Here is an 18,106-nt window from a genome sequence, read left to right on the forward strand (position 1 = left end):
GAGGGACAGGGCCTTAGAGCATTCAGAGCAGAGGTAAGAAAGATGGGCTGACCAAGACAAAAAAGTGTCAAAGATTAACCCCTGAAGCTTAGCGGAATCCTTGTGAACAAGGGGATGACCATAGTGACAGAGGGACGGAGAATGACATGCTTTCGAGTAAGTCATAGCACAAGTCTTAGACGGAGAGAACCTGAAGCCATGAACGGTGGCCCACGATGACACAGCATCAATCTCAAGTTGAAGCCGCCTTTGGAGAGGCGAATCATCACCCCGACAGCAAAGGGCAAGATCGTCTACATAGAGCAGAGAAAATGCCAAAAGGAAGGGAGGAAAAAGCCATTGAGGGCAACAAGAAAGAGTAGTGCTCAGAACACTACCTTAGGGCACACCCTCATATTGCCTAAAAGGGGCAGTGTGTGGTACCAAGACTCACTCGAAAGGAACGACGAGAGAGAGGAAACTCTGGAGGAAGAGGGGGGAGATTCCCACGAAGGCCAAAAGAATGAAGTTGGGACAGAATGATACCGCCAGGTAGTGTCACAAACCTTTTCCAGGTCAAAAAGGACGACGACGTCGTTGTCGTCGTCGTCGTCGTCAACAACAACAACAACGACAACAACAACAACAACAACAACAACAACAGAGGTCTTCATGGCAAAAGCAGTACGACTATAGACCTCCAGTTCACCAGGACATCCGTTGTGCCGAGGCATTTCCGAAAACCAAATTGAGAACGGGAGAGGTGGTGATAGTGCTCTTAGAACCACATCAGGCCATACGTTCAGACAACTCATGAGAGCAATAAAGGTGGAAGTCCATGGGGAATGACTCGAGAGCCCCTTGGTTCCGAACAGGGAGGACAACAGCATCGAGCCAATCCTCAGGGACTGACTATTCCAGATCCAATTAAACACACTGTAAATACTGAGTCGAGCACGGAGGGAGATGCCGAAGCATCTCATAATGAATGCCATCAGAGCCTGCCGTCGTAGAACCGCAGAGGGCCAGAGGCAGACTGAAGCTGAGAGAGAAGGGATCATTATAGGGAAGGCTAAGATGGGTACAGAAATCCAAAGGACGAGATTAAAAAAGACTTACGAAGGAAGGAATTATTGAGGGAGATGAGAACCAGAGCTAACAGACTAAAAGTGGGAACCCATTTCAATCGCGACCTTCAAGGGTCTGCCACAAGAGTACTACAGAGGTGAAGGACCAGTGAGACATTGGGAACGAACTTACCAGCTATCTTGTGGATATGCTTCCAGATCAGCAGTAGAAGAGTTTCGGACGTGGAGATATGACATCCAACATGCACGTTTAGCCTTATGGATGGTCCTACGGGTCACTGCACTTGCCTTCCGAAACAAAAAAGATTCTGCCGGTGACAGTGTCTTCCAGGCTGCACGCTTACAGCGGACAGCCCGAGCACAGTCCACATTCCACCAGGGAATGCACTTCCGCGTTCCCCGAGAGGAAGAGCGAGGAGAAGTGGAGGGCAGTGTCGAAGACGGTGTCATAAGAGGGCGCGAGGGAGAGGCAGAATGGAGAGGTCGGAGATAGTAGCACGGAGGGTAAAGAGGAGCCAGTCAGCCTCGACAAACTGCCACCTAGGGAAGGAGAGGGGAGGGTGAAAAGAAAAAAAAAAGGAAAAAAGGATGGGAAAATGGCCATTGCCATGGAGGTCATAAAGAACCCGCCACTCGAAATCTAAGTAAAGGGAAGACGAGCAAAGAGGATAAATACAGGAAAGGGTGCGAGTCGGTCTAAATGAGTGGGCTCGCCAGAATTCAGACGGGGAAGGAGAGAGGATGAAGGGTTCGAGAAGACGACCTCGGGTGTGTGAACATCACCCAAAAGGGCATGTCGACAATTGAAATCCCCTAGCAGCACAGGCTCCAGCAAGGCGTCCAGTAGGTGTTTAAGATCGGGAAGAGAGAGGGGGACACCGGGGTGGGGAGGGGGGGAAGAGATAAATGGAACAAACCGTGTACCATTTCCTCACAAGATACGAGCAGCAGAACAATAGAGAGGTGAAGGAAAAACGAAGGGGACAAAGGGAACATCAGAGAATCAAGAGAGCAGAAGAGCTAGGAGCCCTAGCAACAGCTGGGGAGGAAAGGTGGGGGGGGGGGAAGAGAAAGGAATACCCACGAAAGCGACCAGAACGAGCACCAAGCATCGGCTCCTAAAGACACACAAAGGGGTGAAAATCGTAAAAGCAGAATTTGGAGTTAAGTTGGGTTACCATAGACTTGCTAGTGGGAGAAGGGATACTCGTACACACGTCCAATTAAATGCCTTAATATACGATTTTTGGCTTGTAAATCTACTGCAAAGACATACCTGTACGTTTGTAACGTTGATTTAGATTGGGTTGTCGCAAATTTGACGTTAGATGAGAACGAGCAGTGGTGTTGAAGGCTGGCTGGCTGGCTGAGGTGGGAGTGTGCGAGGGGGGGACTGGTAAAGTCTTCTACTGCAATTTCGGATACCGGGCTAGAAACAACTTCGTTCACTGAGAAGTTTGTACATACAAACCATTCAGTTCGTATATGCGCTGGTTTGTGTTCGCTGTTGTTCTCGTCTGAATAAATACATGGCACTTGTTCATATAATTAACGCTTCCATTATTAGAATAACATTATTAGAATTATTTATCTATTATTAGAATAACAAAGTGCAAACCATACCCCCTTACAGTTGAAATCTATTTATATACAAGAAGGTACATTGGGTTGCGAGAGTACATAACATGTATTAAGAGATACATTGTAGCAAGATTTGAGATTAAAGGATTTAAGACTATCACGTTTAGAAACCAGGCGCCCCCGAGGGAGGCTAATTTATTATGCACCCCATACTCGATGTAAAAATAGCTACTATTCACTATCATTTACAACTAAAGTAAAATAACAACCTGTAAAGACTGCTTTTTTCTAATTCTAGTTCAGGAACTTCCTGGGATAAAACGTTAACATTCCTTAAGGAACTGTGAGGTGCTTATCTGCTTTTCCTCGTAACGGTCCCAAAGTTTCCACAAATGTTCGTTTCTCTTTATTGCCCTTGCGGCGACTGGACTTGAGCTTTAGCTCAGAAACCAGTTGGTATTGCAAAGTTACAAGGGACGCCTCACGGTACAGTAAGGGGATTAAAATGTATAAAGCAAAGTTGTCCCCCAGATGCTGCTGAAATTAAGAGATTTGCTGTGCAGCGCTCCTTGGCAGCCACAGTAACCTTGGTCGTAGCTAGAGCACCTGGATCACCCAAATGATTGTGACAATTGGCTCCTTGCTTGAAATCCTTTCCATGTTGGATGACTGTGGCAAAGCAACGGTTGCTCTTCTGTCGAATACTGCACCACCAGAAAGTCGCAAAATCCGTTTCCTTGCGTATAGTATATGTATATCCAGTGACTATATGTAGTCTTGGTTTCCCACGCCTCGTGCCTGTTGGTATTATCTCCCAGGTGAGAGGGGCGTCTTGTGACAGTTGATGGTATTAATTCGTCTCGGATAGACGTGTCCTGGACAACAGCGACATGCTCTATCGGAAGGTCTACCGTGAAGGATGCTTCGTACTTATTACTACTTCTGCTAAATTTATCTCTAGACGTGTTATCTTCATACAATGTAAGTGTAGAGCGATCAGGACAGCACCAGAGGAAATTTGTTTCCTCAAATTTTGATTCATGTAAACGATAGTATTTTTCACTAGAAACTCCAGTACCACATTGTCTACCTCCATTGTTGGCATATTGCACACAGCATTGCATGATCTGACGATCTCGCGTCCTTGCGGCATCCATAACATACACATTGTTCGTGAATGTTGCCTTCCACATTTCCGTCTTTCACTTTATCTTCGTCTTCCACTTCATTTGTGTCTTCCACTTCAGCAATGTAAAGGACACATTCATCTTGCACAGCGTATGCCATTTTTCAATATTGTTGCACAAAACGTCACAGGAAACTAGGAAAGTTTGTTACACAACTAAGGGAAACTTGTAATGCGTGACAAGCAAGAGCAGTAGTATGTCTACACCGCCAAGGTCGACCAACAACTGAATCATGTGAGGTCAGCAGACACTGACCAGGTCCAACAACTCCATCTGATTGTAAGGTGTGAAATAATACTATAGTGTTTTTCAATCGCGCTGCCAATTATTTGATTTAAACCCACTCTGAAGAAAACGTGTACATCACAAAACTTATATATATAATGTAGGTATATATTAGTCTTCATACATTTAAAACTTTCTAAGCAAATTGTCAGGTCGCTAAAATAAATGCTACCAATTCTCTTTGTATGTTAAAAGGAACCTCCCCCCCCCCCCCGTCTGTCTGTCTCCGTCTGTCACTCACTCACTCGCTCACTCTATTCACCTTGCAGTAAATAGTAATCTGGAAGTCAGAAAGCTGCTAAAGGCTGCATCCTGGGGATTGTGCGAGATAAAAATATATGTTTAGATATGATGGAGGAAAAGAGGTGGAATGGAGGAAGCAAGATTGGGCATTAATAGGTCGTAAAATAGACATTTTAGTATTTAGGGTTGCCAGCAGTCGCCAGGTAAATAATTGGATATATTTTCTGAGATAGGTTATATAGGGTGAAGTATTTTTCATTTATACTGAGGAGGACACAGGTTTTTAGCAATGTGTGGTGTTATGGAAGTGCTTGTTGCATTTTGTGTAGTTAGGTTCGTTGCATTTGATCGACGTGGGAGTTGATTTTCGAATTGATTTTGTGGTTAGTTTCGATAAGTGGGTCGAGGTTTGAAAACTTGGATGTAAATACACGTGTATATTTTGACTGAGTTTGAAATTGGTTGAGTTATCCCTTAAAGGAAATTGGTGTAATAACCATGAATGTTCCACTGAAGAATAGACATCGACAAAAAGGACAGCAACAGAAAACAACGAACAAACAAAGGTGAAAGGGAACACGGGACATTAAAGAAGCGCTGGATCAGGGTCAGCAAAGTTACGGTTAGTGGGGCATGGGTAAACTGAGTAAAGGAGGGAAGGGAGCTGGAGGACTGACCAGGGGTGGACGAGCAGGGTCTGAAGGAGGAAGAGGGGGGGGGGGACAACCGAGGGTCAAGGACAGCAGCAGGAGAGGCAGAAACCAGGGATTGCACCTCAGCAAGGGCAGCAACAGAGCAAAGTGGGGGGGCCAAAGAGATCACCATAGCAGGAACAGGGGGGGGGTGGCAGAACCACCGAAACAGGAGGTGATGGAGCGAGTGTCAGAGATAGGGGGCGAGGAAGAAAGCGAAGCTTTCTTACCTGCCAGGGAGGAAGGAGAGGAGCATAGGCTTACGTGTCTGACTCTGACAGGCATCCCAACAATAATGTACTGGGCAACAGATTCTAGCGTCTCAACAGAAGCAGAATGAGAGCAAACAAGACTGCGGTTGGGAGAGCAATGAACATCAATCCGCACTGACAGGCGACGTGGAGAGCTAAGAGACAGAAGGAAGGGAAGGAGGATTGGAGGGAGACTAGGAAGAAGACACTGGAGACACGACAGACTGGGAAGAAAGGGGAACCCCAGACACAGGAGGGGGACCCTCCGGGACAGAACGCAAAGGAAGCAGCGGTGGGAGAGTCGGGGTCTAAGGCCTGGAAACGGTTGCGAGATTGAGGAAGGCGGGAAGGACGAGAGGAGGAAGAGCGCAACACGTGAGCATGAGAGATGTTAGCATAAGGCGGGAAGACAGCGAACTTGGCTCCTCGCCTCAGGAAACGACAAACGTTTCCGGTGCTTCAGGTTGAGGACGGCTGCCTCAAACTTGTAATGTATACACGAGCGGGAGAAGTTAGGGTGGGTCTCGCCGAAATTGAGGCAGCGAGCCTGGGGAGAAGTGCACTCAGACTTGGTGACCTTCGTCCCCACACAAAGGACAAAGTACTGGAGCAGCGGAGGGTTCCATGCCCAAACCTCCAGAACTTATTACAGAGCCGAGGAGAGGTAATGTACTCCTGGACGGAGCACCTGGTACCAGCAAGAATGACAGGATGGAAGGGTCCTACCATCAAAGGTAATCTTCACAACCCGAAGGGGATGATGGTGACGACCACGACCACGAGGGGGACGAGTAAACGAGTCACCTGGAGGACAGAATGGCCTTGGGCTTTGAGGATATGCCGAATATCTTAGTGCCAACAATGGCATTCAATCGAGCGTTCTTGGAGACCTGAACAGGGGTCTTGCCAAAGCAGGATAAGGTGGCAAAGTGGAAGGCTTCATCCTGAGGAGCAGCAACAACGACACGTGTACCGAGACGAGTGGGGTTGAAGGCAAGAGGTATCTACTGAATCAACAAGGTGCCCATGGAGGGATAAATCGTCAGGAGGCATAGAATCAAGAGGGAGGAGATAAAGTTTCTGGCCCACAAAGTGGGACCAAACAAGGCTTGAAAGGCATAAATAGGGAAGGAATTAAGTGAGCACGGCCATGGCGAGGACAGCGTTGAGAACCCCTAGAGAGAGGGGGTTAAAAGGTGCAGTAGTCACAACTAGACAGCCGTGCCAGGGGACTAGGTTGTCACCACTGGGGGCTTGGGGCTCGACCCAACCACAGAGGGAGGGAGGGAGGGAGGGGAGCCGAGGGAAGTAATCAGAAGGGTCAGAGGAGGAAGGGTGGGGCCCAATGCAGCGGGGGCTACAGAGCCTGGTCTTCCAGCACGGTCCAACTCGGGGGTTTGGTCGCCCACCCGAGAAGGTAGAAGAACAGAATTTTACATAAGGACGAGAGGTCACTTTCATTCACGAATATGCCCCCATATCCACCATGGAGCCACAATTAAAGGCAGGACACCCAACAAGAAGCTATCACTGATCATGCCGGGGCCCCCCCAGGGGTGCGTCGCGAGTATACGCCCCCACAACTGCCACCTTAAGGACCGTCAGTCCGTAGAGATCGGGTTCAGTGACGAGAAGAGGATTGACAATAAAAGGGTACCCCTCGCTCTAGACGTCGGATACTTCAGTTCTACGGGTGCAAGAGTATGCCTCCTCAAACGCCTGGTCATCAAAATAGAAGTCCAAAAGAATAATCAAGAGGCAAAAGGTCGGTAGGAAATGACAATTAGAAAGAAGAGGCGGGAGAAAAACGAAACTTAAGGAAAAGCGATCCAGCAAAATTAAAGACAGCAGCAAGAGCATGAGGTTACAAAAGGACAGAAGACTGTTCCATGGACTATCTCACACTGGTAGCCGCCCACCAAGCCCCCTCACAGCAACAATGGGTCAGACAGGAAGGGGGGATGTTGGTAGAAAGGCTGCTGCCCTGACCGTTGGGTCAGCCGACTCAAATAGACTACCGAAATGCTTGTTCTTGTGCAGCCGGATCGAAGAGGCAAATTCGGGCATCCCCCAGACCACCGTCCTTTGAGTCGGTATAAAACTAGCATTCGGGGCGTCATGCGCATTCGGAGCACTTTACTCTAGGTCAGACCCCATCCTTAACCTTTTGCATTATACCGGAAAGAGATGGGAGGCCTCTTAAGCAAAGTGCAACCCTCTGGTGCTAAGCCTGTGTACTATGATCTACCGGATCAAGGTGCGATTCAGAGGGGACTGGACCCTTACCCGGTTAGAGATCATGGACCTGATCACCACTAAAACGCCTGTTGCACGACTAGACGTAGTCCTCAACGACGGAGAACCCCAAACTGCTGTTTAACAGTGCTGCAGCATTAAAGGGTCTGTTCGACACCACCACCCCCTCGGCTCTTGAGGCGGCACACATGATCACTACCTCGCAGCTCCCACCATGACACTACCTCGCAGCCAGGACGGTGTTTGTCCGGAGAGTAAGCTCCCCATTTTCTGAAAAAGCTGCCACCCACCGACGTCACAAGCATAAACGAACAACCTTTCCTTGACTGCTGTCACGGTAAAGTTCATTCCTATACATGAAACGCCGTGGTGTTTGTCCACCACGCATGCACAGAGAGTGCACAGACTGAGGCTCTATGGTACCTGCACCATGTTGCACAGTCAAGGTTCGCCTCAGAGGATCTCATTCTCACTACGGCTGAGATCTTAGAAAAGATCTCTACCATCGGAAATGTCTCGCCAGCTGACATCGTGGAGACCAGAGAAGGTGTTCACCTCTTCTCCAGCGTCAATGACCTGGAGAAACTATTCGCCGCCTCCACCACGACCACCGTGCTAGACGTCGGCCTCACCCTCACACCTCCTAGATGCTACCTGGCGGACAGGACTGTATTTGCCAGACACATCGGCACATGGATCTCCGACCGCAGCGACGACGAAATCCTCAACAGCCTAAATTCCCTGAACTTGACGCTGACCATGGTAGTGGCCCAGATCAGCACCAACTCCAACACCCGCAGACCCACACTGAAAGTGACCTGGAAAACTGAACACTGAAACAATGACCACGGTCATTGCAGTGACCCACGCCAAAGAACACGGCCTTAAGTGCGCCGGAATTAAGATTCCACCGGCCCACATGACAAAGGAACGATACATGGAGCTCTGTCAATGCTTCAAGTGCTACCGGTACTCCCACTACACCAGTAAATGCATCGAGCAAGTGCAGAAATGCAGTATCTGCGCCCAGGAGCATCACTACACAGCCTTGCACATTCTCCCACTGACGCTGCCTACTCTGCAATGGCCCGCACACTGCAGATTCACCTGACTGTCTCCACCGGCAGAAAGAAATAAAAATGACAAGCACCACCTCAACTCGGCTAGCCAAACCGCCTACGTCGTCTTTCCCAGCTTTGTCCGAGAACACTGGGGAAGCTGCTGCAATTACCACCACCCAAACTCCTACCAGTACTAATACACCTCGCGGACAAATTGGCAGGCAACGATGTCGACCTATACGCCCCCACTATCAACAGGCTGCTCACCGCAAATGGGCTTCAGACGGTGACGGTACCAGGGGACGTTCTCCCAGCTCCTCCACCTGTGGCCGGCCCGGTGTCCGACTCCGCAACAGGACCTATAACCAGTCCGGTAACAGGGACGCCACCCACACTGGCTACCCCTGTCAACGATGACACCACATCCAAAGACAATGGACTACCCGAAACTCCCACAACCAACACCAAGAGGCTCTCCAGAGCCGCCACCGATGTAGACAAGAACGGCCTTGCAACCGACGACGAAAAAAAAAGTACTTGCTGTGTGCTGCTTATTCCGCCCAGCGAGTTCAATGGCAACGCGCGCACACCAGACAATTGATCCCCAGATGTACAAAGTTAATCAGCCAGAACAAATACCCGCACCCCAAGTATGTCCACGCCCACACCATGAACGCTTACATTGATCTCAAAATACTGGAAAAAAGAATACCACGACTCAGAATATCACCGCAAATTCCCTGTTGGACAAATGCAATTCCTCAAAGGACGACGATCCTGATGGTACCAAACTGCCGACGTTGCTCTGTTCAGATATAAAGCGTCGCTTAGCACATTAAACTGCAACCTGGCGACTAAGCCTCCTGCAGGTCATAAACTGCAAGCGACCATGAAGATGCCATCCATCCACAGATCCCAAGTACCAGCTATAGGTACTAGTAATGACTCCAAGGGGCCTCCACTTAGGGGCTATTCATGCCCGTGCCCCCTTTTGGGTTGCTTAATCTTAATCAATCAATCTATACATGACAGCCACCTCTCCACCATGAAGGTCACCTTCACATCGCCTGAGGAAGCTACCTTTGCTACTACCAACGGCTTCCGGTGCTTTGGAATCGCTAGCACCCCCCCCCCCGACAGATCACCAAAGAAACAAATCCACAAGGGCCGTGACGAGGATTCAAACCTACGTCTGAGAGCATTCCAGACGCTACCTTTATCCACTGAGCTACCACACTATTAAAAGAATTTAAACCAGAAGTTAAATGACCTTACTGGACCCTTCAGCCTCTCAGACACAAACCAGGATTTTACGAAATTCCCCCAGGTTCGAATCCTCGTCACGGCCCTTGTGGATTTGTTCATTTGATGCATCACGCTATTGCAATTTGTGTAATCACCAAAGAACACTATTAACGGCTTCGGCAATGCTACAAGTGTTAGCTACGATCACTTCACAAAGAACTGTACATCTCGGGACCAACGGTGCAGCAAGTGCACTGGGAACCAACACTTCAAAAAATTGCACGAACGAATATCTTCACTGCCTTCTCTGCGATGGCGAACATACTGCCGTCGCCGCAGAGTGCCCCCGAAAACGTGAAGAAATACAGATGTTCGACGCCAGGCAGACCAAAACCACTCACCATGCACCATCAAATATCAACATGCGAGCCGCCAACTTTCCTGAGCTTCCAGGCGGGGGCGGAGCGTCTGTACAGCCTACACGCCAATGGGGGGTTTAGCTCCCAGTCCGCCAACCAATCATCGACTCGGCCGCAACAGCCACAGCCTCTGGCCAATCAACAAGCCAGCCTTCACCACACCAGTTGTTCCCCAACATCGATCATAGTACCATCTTCGGACTCGTCCACCTGGTTGAAATGGTGGTAGGCACGAACTGCAAGGAATTCGCACGAACTCTAAACATACTATACTCTTCCAATGGTCTACCAACCTTTAATATTTCTGAGGAACTCTTCACAACTACAGCTTCAGCCACTGCCACCGCTACGTATGCACTGGCAGACGTAGCGGTGGCAGTGGCTGCACTGGCAGATCTCCGGTCTACTGACGCCCACCCTCTGCAACAGCTCCATTACCTCTGCAAACTGCCACTCCAGACCAACCACCTATTACTCTAATTATACTGGCGACTACATCACCTGCATCGGCACCAATATCAGTTGCTCCTGCAGACCTCCATCTGTCTTCTGATTCTACTGCCTCTGTTGACATTGAAACTCACCACCCCAGACTCGTAAGATGCCATGATTAATTCTCCAGCAGTAACTGAATTATATTAACAACGTGACAACACTGAATTTGGATCTCCCGAATTGAGTGTTTGAATGCTGAATTCTCCTGAATTCAGCATTTGGATCACCTGAATTCAGCCGGCTCACCAACCGTTTAATTAACACGAGGTATGAAGAACACTTAGAGTAATTTAGGAGCTAATGTGAAGTAAATAGTTGACGACGACTCGATCTTCTCGGTATGAGATAAATCCACATTGGCAGCCGAACTTTTCCCCAGGACTACGCTTGAATACAAGAATAAACATCAAATAACACGAAGAAAGAGGTGAAAGAAAGACACCACCATAAGGCACTGTCACCACCTGGAATGAAGCACCACCACTGCCGCTCTTCCTGACCCTTGAAGCCTTGCCAGTTGTGGGGTTGTTTCAGCATAGACTTAAGACACACAGCTGGATCAAGCCCTGGCACTTTCTTTACAACTTCAGCATTTCCTCTTGCCGACTTCTCTTCTACTGTTCGCACTTCAAGGCTCGACCTAATGGGTGTCTTATCCTGTATATTATTGTATTGTGGTGCAGTGAATGGAGCCATTATAATTATTATTATAATATAAATATTTAATAATTATCACTTCTTGGTCTTGAAAGAGGCAGGCCTCGGGTGAAAGAGGGCTGTGACGATCTTTATCTGGAACACGTAGGTGCAGGACCGGGACGTCCACCTCCCGAGGGTCGTGCGGCCCAGGCTCTGCTTCAAGAGGCTGGGGTCGTTCATACCCTTGATGGGGTGGTTCTTCTCCGGCCACGTTTACGGCGGTCTCCGGGGTTGGAGGTCCTTGTGGCCTTTTTCACCAACTTCAAGGGTGAAAAACCTAACCTACAGAACCTAACCTAACCCTGGAACTCTCGGTTCCTGCGACGGCGTTGGAACCAATCGTATTGGCGCATGTCTTTCCATTGAAGACTTTCAGCACCGTGGAGAGGGGGGGGGGACCTGCTGCCTGGGTAATAGCTTCTCCCCCGAATCAACCTTCCATGGTTTTGCCCCCTGGTGAGGCAACGCCAGACCAGGCCGACACCAGAGTGCAACTCCATATTCTCCCGAGACTGATGGAAGCCTATTATTGTCGTGAAGTGAACGGAGCCAACTACGGATAGCTTGCCTCATCCTCCGGTCGATTCTCGCTAGCTCAGTTTTGTACACCACGCCCAGAATAATACGGTGGTGGTTTAGGAACGAGGTGGTTTTTCAGCACATATAACCTCGGAGGTTTGAGGGGGGCCTGCGTGATAATAAGACCCTCCTCAGTGAACTCTGCACTATGGGTCCATTAAAAAGAAATGGGAAACTTGGAAACATGTCCGATATAAAAGCAGAGAAATTGATGTAACGATGACCAGATTAAGGCTGGGACACACCAAACTAGCAGCACACAGCTCTAAGTACAGAACAGACATCAATGAACTCTGTACTCACTGTCAGGTGCCTGAAACAGTCGAACACTATCTCCTTCACTGCTTCCGACATCATAGTGCCAGAGTAAATTTCAAACAAGTCTTTATCGCACTTAAAATACCCTTCACCATCGAGCACCATCACCACCATTAGGTGGTGGTGACCGCTCGTTACATGAAAAATACCAAATAGTCAAAGCACTGGCTAAATATCTGCAGTCGACCAACAAATTGGGTCACATCTGACCCGCGTCACATTTATACCTGGCGCCACCAACAGCTAAACACAGAAAACAACTGCCTCGTCGCAGCACCAAAAAAAGGATCAGCTGACGCCATAAACACCACACACCGCCCTACGGTGCGGCAAGTCTCCCTACAACACACACCTCTGTTTTAATCACCGTTCCTCTATCTACAGCACAACGCAACAAGCACCTTGGTAGCTCCGATCATCTACAACATAAACGCGTCCAACAACATCAGTACTGGTGCAGTCATCAGGAGAACAAACCCTTCATGCAAACTGCACCTACTATCAACAAGAAGAAGAACCAATGATGCCCCTGCCACCGTCACCAACGAGAATACCAAGGTACTTGTACTCGTCAGTGATACAAATAGTCCTTGGCTGCGCCCTCGACATGGAACCTCGTTTGCAAAGAGATACCATTTCTTGCATTTGCCATCAATCTGTAGGCTCGGTGATCGGCAGTTTCCTGCGTTGACCCTCAAGACAGCGCCACTCAATTTATCACATCTATCAATACTTGAAGGCCGGCCAGCGTCTCCGCCGCCACGACCAGCTCGTCTGCAAATGCTAGTACTGACACCTTTTACTCCCCCCAGACGAATCCCCAGGCCCAGTTTCTACGTATTGGCAACTACCTCATCAATCGCCAAATTGAAAAGAAAGGCAAGGGACAATCCCTGTTTGACTCCCCTAGTCACAGGGATTACCTTAGATTTCTCCTTTTGACTGGTTAAGACTGTCGAGGCGCCATCCCTTAGGGATTATATTATGTCGGGCTATGATTTCCTTGCGATCCATGGGCCGATCGATGGCTGCATGAGGGACGCTGTCGAAAGCCTTCTCAATGTCAAGGTGCACAGGATGTTTCAGCACTTGGACCTCAGCCAGAAGATCTAGGATCGCCAGGTTTTCAGCGCATCCATCCACAAGAATGAACGCCTTCTACCTCTCGTCGATCCTGATAGCTTGAGAAATTCGGCCGTTTACGATCTAATGAAACGGCCGCACTATCGTAGAAGACATCATAATGGGGCAATAGTGTGAGGTGGGTGGGGGGGGGGATAAATGTTTCCTGGCCTAAAAATCTTAGGGATCGGCACCATTTTACACGCCCGGTAAGGACGTGGCAGGGAGCGGCTAGCCAACCGCAGATAGAACATTTTAGCAACCCTGAGCAGTATGGACCAGAGGAGACGCGTGGTTATCCCGTCATGACTGCCACAGGTAACGGTAACTTAACCTGATCCTGGCAACCAATATAGCACAGTCTGGACGTTTTGTGCTGCCCATAAACATAGGTTTCAGATCTGAACAAATCAAAGCTTTTTATACTGGTGCTTTCAGGTCATTGGGAGTCGGGAATTTCTCCCCAATCAGATCAGTGTGTTTGGAACAATATAGTTTTGACGAGATGGGGATACCTAGGTCTAATTCAACATGATCTTGTTAAAAGCTAATTTGGCTGCAATGTCTGTCATTATTATGGGTTATATTTGTGTGATACCCATACCAAGGAGATTCAAAACCCTTTATTCTGCGCAGCAATTACTCAATTTATAATTCTTAGTATGTGGCTGAAAATGCGGACGTTAGTCTGCATTAGTTCTTAATTTTCATTTCAACATCTCCCAGACTAGTATCCAGGGAGCATCAAACCCACCAGGTGTTGCCCTGAAATAATAATTAATGATTATTTAAAACCTGTAAAGAATATACAGGGGTTTAATAAGATTCAAAATACCTGAATAATTTGTGTGTAGATTAGTTTGAGCTGTAACTTCAAAAGGTAATATTTTTTTCAGTGTACTACTAATGGTGATGGTGATTGAGGTTGCCTAGGGTATGGGTGTTCCTCTTGACGAGCACGGAGCAAACAAGACGAAGGTAGAGTTGGAAAGGTTGCGGACAGACGTCCCCTTGGCTAGATCAGACTCCACAGTCGGCAACGTCGTCTACAGGTAAGCAGTTTTTTTAACTGTTCGGCTCTGAGAAACTCGTATTAAAGTTTGTTTCTAGGTTTAATTATAACCTAGTTTCCAAGTTAAATTATTTTAGAAATATCTGGTAAATACGCAGATTTTGTAACATTCCAAGCTAAGCTTTTATATTAGGCAGTCAGCTTTAAATCTTGACTCCCGGCAGGATAATTAATGTAAATGAAGCAGAGCATCAATGCCCTGCAATTTGTGGCTGGTCAGTACAGTATATTGAATAAGTTAAAGCATTAAAATTTTCCCTTGCTATAACAAGCAGATAAAAAATTATATAAAGCAGAAGTTCTGAAAGATTGGAGACGAGGATCGCAAGTTATTGCGAAGCAATTTGTGCCACAGTGATTGAAGGTTAAAATTTTCTGGTAATTTGCTTATCAATGTACAGTCATTTAAAGTACTGACCGTCTACACGGGTACAAAAATTGTTGGTAGATTTTTAATTTGTTAAAATTTGATAATTTTCCTTAATTTGTATAAATTTGCAATTTTATACCGTTGACCTTTGGTGGTCTATATTAGTGTAAGTGATGGAATCTTCATTCCATTTAGGCTGTGAAAGGCTTCAATTATGCTTTAGTTTGTCTGCCAACAATGTTTGTAGGAATGAATAAACTGCAGATGACATTAACGATGATTGCTAGAGCCTACTCTCTAATAGCTACTCAGAGCTGTTAGAGCCTACACAGTATTGTAGAAGAATAGGGTTAAGGCATCGTAAAGGGTTGAGCAGAACCAAGCTTGTAATAGTATAACTTCATAGGCTATTTAATTGACGCACTCTGAAAAATTAGAACTTTGCTCTTTATTAAGAGTGGGTATAAATAGCTGTCTTTAAGATCAATAACGTTTCTGCAGTCTACTTTAAAAGTTTTTAATTACAAACTGAAATGCTACTTAAAGGGGTGAAATGGAACTAGTCACTCAAAGCACCTGAAATTTCGTAACTTATCCAAAACAAAAATTAAAGAATCCAATATTGTGGAATTGCCTCCCAATTGTGGTTTAATAAGCAAAACCTGGACCAACATACTAATGCAACCGAAGTGAATACATCCTAGCCTAACAATATATATATTTTTAAACTAAGGGGGAAACTAGCTTCGTCGAATCAGTCTTGTGTATCAAATAACACCCATACTTTGCCTTTACTACTACTACTACTACTACTACTAATAATAATAATAATTCATTGTCGGGACAGGAAGCCAGCGTGTTCATACGTTTTAAATTAAATGTTTTTTTATTCAGGAAAAAGTACATACATGTTACAATCATAATGTAGGATATATAGAAAGAGCTTGTGCATAAAATTCCTAAAGCTACTAATACGAATATCATTTCGGGAAAGAAATTTAGGCATGTTTTTCGGGCATGTTTTGACTTTATTGTGGTCACTTAATCGGGCTTCAGGTTTTGACTTTATCGTGGTCACTTAAACATTGTCACTTGGATAGTTCACTTAAAGCTATGATGTCTAAAAGTAGTAGTCTACTTCAGCATTATCAAGAGTTCAAATTGTTAAATTTCTAGTTACGTTTGAGGAATAATATTTTGGTAACTTATCAAGTAATCTTTTTAGGTTTGGCCGAAATGCCGTACACTATTGGCAACTCTGTACAAATTTTTAATTTGACTACAAAATCATACACCCTATGTATAATGCACAGATTAGTGTGATCTAGATTCTAGACAAACTTCAAAAGTGAAGTACGTTTGGATGTTTTACAATCAATCCCCTTCCCCCTTTCCCAGGCTAAATGTGTTCCTATTGTTTACACACAGCCTTAAACTACTGCCATGCTCATATTTATCTTATAAAACAGTTCAAAGTGACTATCGTCCACACTTTTGATATAATTATTACCATTTTAGTGTAAGAACATTTTAAGCAATGTAGCTTTGCTGATGTGTTAATTTACTCATCCCCCTGATTGTTTTAGTGTGGCTGGCTTCCTACTCGGTGGTGTGCTGCTTTTCGTGTCGTTGTTCGACCCCACTAGAAAACCAGTCATAAAGTTCTTCGACCATGCCTTTGGTGAGAGATCAGTGAGGCGGCGGCGTGAAGTTGGGACTGGCCTCGAGTCGCATGTTGCTGCGGCTTTTGACGCCTTCACTGCTGCTCTCGACAAGATGGAAGTGATTGCCAAGATGAATATCTGAATTATCTTTAATGGTTTTGTGAATGTTAGCACACTTGTACACTAGTCGTGTAAGAATAAAGGGATCATAAATTTTTCTTGTTAATAACCTAGAAAGTCTGTTTTCTTCATACTTTATTAGCAACTAAGTATAGTGGTAGTAAGTATTTCAATACAAAAGTTGATTATTTGCTACATAAAGGTGCAAGTTTGTGGCCGCCTGGAGCTGCTGGGGATGGCTTGGGGCCCCCTCCCCCCCGCCTCATGCCTGCTCTGGGTGTTGTACTTGTGAAGGAGATCAACCTAGGTTGTCATTTAGGATCATTGGACCACCAACTGGCAGGGTTTCCGGTGAGGGAGCTGCTTTCAGAGGAAGGTTTGAGTCTGGGATGGTGCAAGATGGAGAAGACTTTGAACCGGCGTGAGAGTGTACAATACCATAGGACTGTTTTAAAAGAGGAGCACTGATTGGGACAACGCCCTTAAGTGCATCGACAAGCATTTGCCGCCTTTGCAGGCCCGGTAAGTGGTATCCCTCGGCTCCTGCCTGAGCCGTGCAAAACTGGTAATGGGGCCAGGCTGGACAGGAAATGTGTGTACCTTTTTTAAACTATTTTTTTCTGTTCTATCTAATCTATATATGTATGCACTTTTACCTGAATAAAAGATGTTACAATGTTGGATTTTTAGAGCTTGTACATACTATGCCTAAAGAGACCAATATGCACAGTTTCGGGCAATGTGTGGGAAACAGACTAAAACTTAAAACCAAGAGATCAAAGCATAAATTGAATTGACAAAAAGAAAAAAATAGTAATAATGAATAGAACAAAAAATTTAAACAGCAAAAGTAATTTTAACTATAGACTACAATTTAATTAGTTTATACATGGCGGATATCGGCAGTTAAAAAAAAAGTTGGTCAATAATCAATATTGTTAGATAATAGTTTGACATTTAGGAGGTAAGGTAGGTTACATAGTTTATTAGGTAATACTTAATTTTTCTCTTCAATTTGACATGATTGCGAAAGTCATTCCACATTCTGGGTCCCAAGATTTGCAGAGCAGTTTTAGTTTAAGTCGCACTCTTGGAATATCAAATAGGTATGTTTCTAGTGTGGTGCCCCCCCCCCTCCCCCCTCTTTCCAGCCTGTTGTCATGAGGAGGCTTAGTGGGCGGCTGCCGAGCTGTGATGCTCAATCCTTTTGAAGCCTTGTGCTCCTGCTGCCGTCTTCACTAATTGTGCTGGTTGCTATTTCCTCTTGAAGTTTCATTTTTCCTTCCCAACCTCCCCACCCCTCTTCTAATTCTTTCCCACCGAGTCGAAAGATTATTCTTTCGGACATCTATTTTTACGCCGGGTGGTCGGGGAGGCACT

At 46.3% G+C, this 18,106-nt stretch overlaps 1 protein-coding gene across 1 annotated transcript in view; it reads left to right on the top strand.

The window, feature by feature from the left end:
• The window catches only part of LOC123758393 (uncharacterized), an 89,213-nt gene extending 72,394 nt beyond the window's left edge, over positions 1–16,819 (top strand). Inside the window, exons 2-3 of the mRNA XM_045742749.2 lie at positions 14,397–14,552; positions 16,529–16,819. Coding sequence (XP_045598705.2) covers positions 14,437–14,552; positions 16,529–16,748 — 336 coding nt within the window. The 5' untranslated portion in view covers positions 14,397–14,436 and the 3' untranslated portion in view covers positions 16,749–16,819. The remainder of the gene's footprint in view (positions 1–14,396; positions 14,553–16,528) is intronic.
• The last annotated feature ends 1,287 nt before the right edge of the window (positions 16,820–18,106 follow it).

This window comes from Procambarus clarkii, chromosome 11 (genome assembly GCF_040958095.1).
Source record: "Procambarus clarkii isolate CNS0578487 chromosome 11, FALCON_Pclarkii_2.0, whole genome shotgun sequence".
In the NCBI taxonomy this organism is placed as follows: Eukaryota; Metazoa; Arthropoda; class Malacostraca; order Decapoda; family Cambaridae; genus Procambarus; species Procambarus clarkii.